The sequence below is a fragment of the Anolis carolinensis genome, unplaced genomic scaffold, assembly GCF_035594765.1.
Source record: "Anolis carolinensis isolate JA03-04 unplaced genomic scaffold, rAnoCar3.1.pri scaffold_12, whole genome shotgun sequence".
In the NCBI taxonomy this organism is placed as follows: domain Eukaryota; kingdom Metazoa; phylum Chordata; class Lepidosauria; order Squamata; family Dactyloidae; genus Anolis; species Anolis carolinensis.
Genome location: NW_026943823.1, coordinates 8,874,061 through 8,882,357, shown reverse-complemented (window position 1 = coordinate 8,882,357; position 8,297 = coordinate 8,874,061). Strand labels below are relative to the sequence as shown.

The window sequence follows — 8,297 nt, the reverse complement described above, 5'->3', positions numbered from 1 at the left end:
TATTAGTAATATTATATGTAATATAGAATATATAATTAATATTATTATATGGTAATACTATTAGTGTTATATTGTATTACATTATAATATTATTACTGTATCAATATTATATGTATATACAATATATTATATTATAAAACCGAGGGCGGGGGCCAGGTAAATGACCTCAGAGACTTAGTTTGGGGACCCCTGGTTTAACCCATTGCACCACCACGGCTCCAACAATATGGTGCTGAATACGGTATATATCCCCTATTAAGAATAATGGAAATGAGTGAGTGTGGTAAAATTCCTTAGTACCAGTACTTAAAATTAATTTGAGAAAAAAACAGAAAGCAACGGAAATGGAACTGATTCAGCAGCACCAGAAAAGGCACAGGTAAATCATTGACAGAAATCGCAGCATGACTGGGCCAGTAACATGTCGACATCACAAAGAGCAATGAGAACCCGTTGATCCAGAACTAAAAGAACCATTCCCAGCACCGCGGGAACACAGTAGAAGGAACAGGAATACCGAGTCTCTCCCGGCCTGGCAAATCTTTAACACCCTCCCAAGAAAGGCATGAATCCGAAGGTGCTTTTATTAGCTCAAAGTTCATTCATGAGGACTGTACCTTCTGTTTCCATTGTATTTGAAAGGCATATGAATTACTTTCAGCTCCGCTGCCCAAGGCATGGCCGGAATGTCTCAGCTAGTATAATGGGTTCTCAATTGGCTGACAAAGGAGATATTAGAGCAGATCAGATCAGCTTCAATAATATCCTAAATACTCCGAATGCCATCTGATTTTGGAAGCTACGCAGGGTCAGCTCTGCTCAGTCTTTGGATGGAGACCACCAATGAAAGCCAGGTGTTGTGGGCTACATTTCAGGGGAAAGGACTGGCAAAAGCATCTCTCCATAAGAAAACTCTAAATCAACAGGTGACATGAAGGCATATAGATATATAGATCAGAGTAGAGTAGATGATAAAGTGCCAGCATGATATAGTTGTTTTGGTGTTTCATTTTGGGAGTCCAAGGTAAATGGTGTAAAGTAGAACTTAAATATCAACACAGTTTTAGAATTCCCACTACGCAATTGTGTAGGACGCATCCTATCCAAACAACCCACTGGATTTTTCCATCTTTTCTGCTGTTGTGTGCATCGGTTTGTTCAACGGTTTATGTTTAAACTGGTTGCAATTTTTAAAACGTTTACACCCTTGTCACCTGTACATTTTTCACAATGTGCTTTTTAATGCATTGTAAATTGCTCTAAGTCCTAGACTGGAGAAAAGGTGAGATATAAATATAAAAATGACAAGAATTCTATTATTAGTCTCAACTAGAGTAGAAGCACTGAATAAAATGGATTTTGCTATGCGTTGATTCATCATTGACAACGTGAATGAATTGATCTACTTTAATTGGGATTTACCAGGAAGATTCCTATTAGTACTAGTACTACTACTACAACAACTAAGGTTAAGCATCCTTTTTCTGAAATGTTTGGGACCAGAAAAGTTTGGTTTTTGGAATTTACATATATGAAGATGTCTTGCAGATGGGACCCAAGTGAAAACATGAAGTCCATGTATGTTTCATATACATGTTATAGACATAAATAAAGGTAAAGGTTTTCCCCTGACATGAAGTCCAGTCGTGTCCAACTCTGGGGATTGGTGCTCATTTCCATTTCAAAGCTGAAGAACCGGTGTTGTCCGTAGACACCTCCGAGGTCATGTGGCCACGGGCATGACTGCATGGAGCACCATTATCTTCCCGCCGGAGCAATACCTATTGATCTACTCACATTGGCATGTTTCCGAACTGCTAGGTTGGCAGACGCTGGGGCTAACAGCGGGAGCTCACTCCATTCCCTGGATTCGAACCTGCAGCCTTTCAGTCCGCAAGCTCAGCAGCTCAACGCTTTAACACGTTGCGCCACCGGAGCTGAATATAATTTTGCACAACATATTTTTAACCATTTGGTGCATGATGCGAAGTTTGTGCATATTGAATCATCAGAAAGCAAAGGTGTCATTATCTCAGCCACGATTTTGGAGTGTTTTGAATTTTGAATTCCAAATAAAAGAGGTTCAACCTATAATAATAATAAAACATTGAAAGAATTGTTTAAGCTGAAAATTGTGTTCATTCCTGTGCATGAGCAATGTGATAGTGGAATCTAGCAATGCGTCTACAGCTTGCTCTGGCTATGAGATGCTGGTACCGTGTTTCCCCGAAAATAAGACAGTGTCTTATATTAATTTTTGCTCCCAAAGATGCTCTAGGTCTTATTTTCAGGGGACGTCTTATTTTTCCATGAAGAAGAATTCACATTTATTGTTGAACAAAAAAAATGAACATTTATTATATACTGTACAGTAGTTGTCATCACAAACCAGCATAACCAGACAAACTGTGAATCCTATCAAGAATTTCTTGTTACTACCATTATTTCCATGTACAACAATCTATGGTACGTACACTTACCAAACCTGCATGCTCTGGTGTTCTGTTCGTTGGGCATGCTTCCAAACAAAAACTTTCCTAGGTCTTACTTTTGGGGGAGGCCTTATATTTAGCAATTCAGCAAAACCTCTACTAGGTCTTATTTTCTGGGGATGTCTTATTTTCGGGGAAACAGGGTAGTTCAGGCTGCCACAGGATCACCTTTGGAGTTGGCCTAGTCTGGTTTGAAACATCCCCTCCCTCTCTTTCATGCTTTCCCCATGACTGCACTCAAAGGGTTCATTGCTGCCGCTTATGCGCCGCCATTGGGTTGCGTGCCACCCACACCTGGCATGGAATCTAGTCCAGCCGGTCGGAGTTAACCATGTGATAGAGAGCAAACGCCGGGTTAGACACTTATTGCCACAGTCAATATTTGCAATAGCTTGAAGGGAGGGAAGTTTTCCTTTTTCATTCTTCCTTTCTTTTTCTTTTTTTCTTTTTGAAAAGGCTCCGGCTGACGCAAAAGTTCCAAAACTCTCTTAAAACTCTCGTAAAAGCTCATGGGTGTGCCTCGCTCTCCTCCTTCCGCACCGATGCCGCCAACTCAGAGGAGAGCTGAAGATGAAGGACAGGTTGGAGGAGCTGAGGAACCGAGTGAATGAAGACACGGACGCTTGGGAGCTGGAGTCCACGCTTTCCTTCGACAACCCCGTCTTCAAAGAAGAGGAGGGCAATCCCATGAGCAAAGTGTTCCAGGAAATCGGCAGCCTCTCCTTGGCTTTGGATAAACTGGAGGAATTATCGGAGGACATCGACAAGAAGCAACAGCAGGTTCTGTGCTGCACCACGGAGGAGAGCATATGTGAAGAAAAGAAAGAGCTCAGCCAGGTGAAGGACTCTTTCACCAAGGAGGCCAAAAACCTTCAACCGAAGTTCAATGGCATCCAAGAGTCCCTCACCAAGGACAACCGGCAGTGGTTGGCCATCCACCGCATCCGCCATACCCAGCTCTCTGTCCTGGTCAACCGTTACCGTGAGATCATCACCCGCCATTACGCCAAGGAGACCCAATACGTGGAGAAGCTGAAGGAGCAAATCAGGAGACAGACAGAACTAGCTGGCTTGAGTCTCCAGGAGGAGGACATCAAGCACCTCGTGGAGAGCCCGATGGCTCCCCGCATTGTGGGCCAAGACCTGGAGGTGCTCAAAGCCAAGCAACACTTAGCCTTGGCCCAGGTGCGTCACCAACAGCTGCTGGACTTGGAGGCTCAAATCAGTGAGCTCCACTCCCTCTTCCTACACTTCGAGGTCCTGGTGGCTGAGCAAGGGGAGACCATCAACAGCATCGAGTACAACGTCCTCCACACCCTCGATTACATCTCCCAGTCGAACGAGGAGGTCAAGAAAGCTCTCAAATATGAGCGGCAGTCACGTTTTTCGGCAGCATTGTCAGCGTTGCTTGGCCTCTGTGCCTGCTGCACATGCGTTTCGTGTCTGGCAACGCCAAGCGTGGTAGGCTGACTCAACATTTGGGAGGTGGGCATCTCCTCCGAAGGGAAATGGTGTTGGCAGATAGCACTCCAGACCATTGGATGTATGCATCAACAAGGGGAATGGGCATCTTCTGGACAAACACATCCAGAAAGACTGTTTAATATACTCCTGTGTTCACAATATGTCAAGAGTTTTCTTCTGTTTTTAAGAACATAAGAAAGGTCTTGCTAGGTTATAATATTTTTTTTGCAACCTAGTATCCTGTTTCTGATTGTGCACATTCGAAGCCATGGAGATGATTTGTGCATTTCCGTTGACTGGCATTCAGTGTTTTGTGCACATTTGACTTTGTTGTGTGCCTTCAAGTCATTTCTGACATAAAAGAGGCATATCATGGAGGGATTTTTTTTTGGCAAATTTGTCCAGAGGAGGTTTGCTCTTTACCTTCCTCTGAGGCTGAGAGAGTGTCAGTTGGCCAAGGACTTTCCATGACTTAGCAGGGACTTGAACCCTGGCCTCTGAAGGCATAGTCCAACTGTGGATGAAAGCAATTGATGGACCTTTCCTACATCCATTTGGTTACACATCCTTAGTTCTGCTCCACATTCCCACTATTTTGATGATGACACAATAGCAATGAAATATGCTTCTCCAGTTTTAGGACCATTCAGTTACTGGTAGATGAGGTCAAACCAGCTCTCAATCCCTTGTGTTTTGGGTGGTCACCAACATCCGCCTCTCAAAGAAAGGAATCTTTGTGCTGTGAGTTTTCCAGGCTGTCGGGCCATGTTCCAGAAGCATTCTCTCCTGACATTTCATCCACATCTATGGCAGGCAATCTCAGAGATTATGAGGTCTTTGATGTGAGTTTTTAGACACTATTTTTTTCTTGTTCCAAGAACAGAGACTTTTCTTGGAAAACCCATTAATGGTCCTGCCATCCAGCAGGAAGGAGAACCCGCTTCATGCAGGTTCATCAGTTGGGGTGGGTCAAACTGGACACTGTTCTAAAGGATACATCGGGAAGTTTTAAATTTTGAATCTAAGTGCACGCTGCAGAATCCACTTTGGTTTCACTTAGTCATCAAAATCTGGGCCGGCAGAACATTGGATAAGCGAATATGTTGGATAATAAGGAGGCATTAAGGAAAAGCCTATTAAACATCAAATTAGGTCATGATTTTACAAATTAAGCACCAAAACATCATGTTTGCCAAGTTATATTTCCAGTTAAATTCTCTGCATTCCTAGTCAAAGGGATCTTGTAGCATCTTGTATCAGTGTTTGTAGCCATGTTTCTAGAGTTTTCTGAAAACTTTAGAGTGTCCTCTAACTTTGCTTAGTGCAGAGCAAGTAAAGTTAAAGATGGATGTGTGTGTGTCTGTATACCTACCAGAAGTTGATGTATCTTGTGAAAACTGTCAGTGCTGGATTTGCGAATAATATGGGGTGATTTTTACAAGTATAGATAATCCCCTGTGTATACTGATTCAGACTGCAGTATAGGCATGGGCAAACTTCAGCCCTCCAGGTGTTTTGGACTTCAACTCTGACAATTCCTAACAGCCTACCGGCTGTTAGGAATTGTCAGAATTGAAGTCCAAAACACCTGGAGGGCCAAAGTTTGCCTATGCCTGCTGCTCCATTTGTAATGTTCGATCAAACTTTGCGCTGTTTTTTCCCCCTGCCTCCTCTCCACCGTTCTTTTCTTCTCCTTGTTATTGTTTTGGCAAGGAACTGCTGCTAGTTTTGGTGTGTTTTGTCCCTGTGTTTTGTCTCTGATCCATGTCGACATAAACAAAGAGAGGTGTTATTTTTCAAATCTAAGTGCAATGCAAGAAAACACCCAAGAACTCAACAAACAGTCATGATTCAGATCACTTGATTGACTCCTGGTATGCTTTGGTGCTGAGTTGATAAGAACCTAAATCTTATTGTTAGTTCCAACTCACTCCGTTCAGCAATCGATTTGTTTACCCCATTCCTTTTCCAACCAATACATTTCTAACTTTAGGATCTCGGATCGCTTCCAATCTTCTAACCTGCCTTATTAGGAATACAGTAGAGTCTCACTTACCCAACATAAACGGGCCGGCAGAATGTTGGATAAGCGAATATGTTGGATAATAAGGAAGCATTAAGGAAAAGCCTATTAAACATCAAATTAGGTTATGATTTTACAAAGGAAGCACCAAAACATCATGTTAGACAACAAATTTGGCAGAAAAAGTAGTTCAATACGCAGTAATGCTACGTAGTAATTACTGTATTTATGAATTTAGCACCAAAATATCACGATATATTGAAAACATTGACTCCAAAAATGCGTTGGATAATTCAGAACGTTGGATAAGTGAGTGTTGGATAAGTGAGACTCTACTGTAGTAGGTAAAAGTAAAGGTTTTCCCCTGAAATTAATCTAGTCGCGTCCGACTCTGGGGGTTGGTGCTCATCTCTATTTCTAAGCCGAAGAGCCAGCATTGTCCATAGACACTTCCAAAGTCATGTGGCTGGCATGACTGCATGGAGCGCCGTTACCTTCCTGCCGGAGAGGTACCTATTGATCTACTCACATTGGCATGTTTTCAAACTACTGGGTTGGCAGAAGCTGGGGCTCACAATGGGAGCTCACCCTGCTCCCCAGATTGGAACCGCAAACCTTTCAGTCAGCAAATTCAGCAACTCAGCGGTTTAATCCACTGCGCTACCAGGGGCTCCAGAGTATATTGTATATTAAGAATAGTATATTGTATGAATTAAGGGTGTTGATGTTTACATTGTCTATCTCTCTTCATAGAAACAGATAGATATTCCTCATCTCTTGGTCTCCTGTTACACAAAAGACAAGGACCTTTTCACTGCTTGCCTTTTAATAATATGATTATGACCCCATGCCTCCAACTGTCCCAATTTGGCTGCAAGAGTCCCAATAAACCCTGTGTGCCTTCCCATTTTTCCAGCTGCTTTGAAAATGTCCTGGCTTTATTCTCCTCTCTCCCGCTTTGTCCTCATCTTACTTCAGTTGCTGCAAACTGAGTTCAAAGTGCAAAAGTACTTGCACCCAACTCGGGAAAGAACAAGAGAGGAGGGGGTAGAGGAAAGGAGAGGGTAGAACTGAACCCTATTCAAGAAGCTTAGGCAAAACTAGGGGACGTTCCAGACATTTGTGAAATTTCTTTGTGTCAATATTTATTAAAGAGATTGGATTGCAACTATTGTCGATGTATGTCCCTTTAATTTTTCATAATTTTCTGGTATTATCCATGGCTCAAAATTCTTAACTTTTCTCCTCTCAACTTATACATAAGGTCAATTTATACATGGGCATATCTGGTAGTTCCATTCACTTCTTGGAATTTTAGGTGTTAAAGGAGGCTTCAGAAGGGTTGCTCATGGAGGTTTTGTGTGGGAAGTTGACCCAATTCTATAGTTGGTGGGGTTCAAAAGGCTCTTTGATTGTGGGTGAACTATAAATCCCAGCAACTACAACTCCTAAATGACAAAATAATATCCCCCCATCCCCACCAGTATTCAAATTTGGGCATATCGGGTATTTGTGCCAAATTTGGTCCAGTGAATGAAAATACTTCCTGCATATCAGATATTTACATTACAGTTCATAACTGTAGCAAAATTACACTTATGAAGTAGCAACGAAAATAATGTTATGGTTGGGGGTCACCTCAACATGAGGAACTGTATTAAGGGGTTGAGAAAAGTTGAGAACCACTGTTCTAGAACATGGCCATACAGCCCAGAAAACTCACAGCAACCCAGTACATTATTTCCCCCATTATTGTCTTAACAATCTTATCAAATAGGTTAGGGGGAAAATTTGTTCTTAATAGGCATGATTACAATGGCACACTGAAACCCATAATTACTTAGCAGTGTTAGGATGATGCTGTGAGCCCCAGAGCATCATCCTACCAAAGCCCAATGACAGAAGGGTTCAGCATGTGCTTATACAGTAGAGTCTTGCTTATCCAACATAAACGGGCCGGCAGAACGTTGGATAAGCGAATATGTTGGATAATAAGGAGGGATTAAGGAAAAGCCTATTAAACATCAAATTAGGTTATGATTTTACAAATTAAGCACCAAAACATCATGTTATACAACAAATTTGGCAGAAAAAGTAGTTCAATGTGCAGTAATGCTATGTAGTATTACTGTATTTACGAATTTAGCACCAAAATATCACTATATATTAAAAACATTGGCTACAAAAATGCGTTGGATAATCCAGAATGTTGGATAAGCGAGTGTTGGATATGTGAGACTCTACTGTATTCACTCTCCCACAGTAAATTTTCCAAGCTGTGCCAAAGATTACCGGTTTCCCCAGATACACTTAAATGG

The 8,297-nt window shown here is 42.0% G+C and overlaps 1 protein-coding gene across 1 annotated transcript; it reads left to right on the top strand.

The window, feature by feature from the left end:
* Positions 1-242: 242 nt before the first annotated feature.
* Positions 243-7,147, top strand: LOC100551970 (syntaxin-3). The gene is made up of 2 exons (XM_062963863.1): positions 243-577; positions 2,949-7,147. The coding sequence occupies exon 2, from the start codon at positions 3,063-3,065 to the stop codon at positions 3,960-3,962; it is 900 nt and encodes a 299-aa protein (XP_062819933.1). The 5' UTR covers positions 243-577; positions 2,949-3,062; the 3' UTR covers positions 3,963-7,147.
* Positions 7,148-8,297: the final 1,150 nt, after the last annotated feature.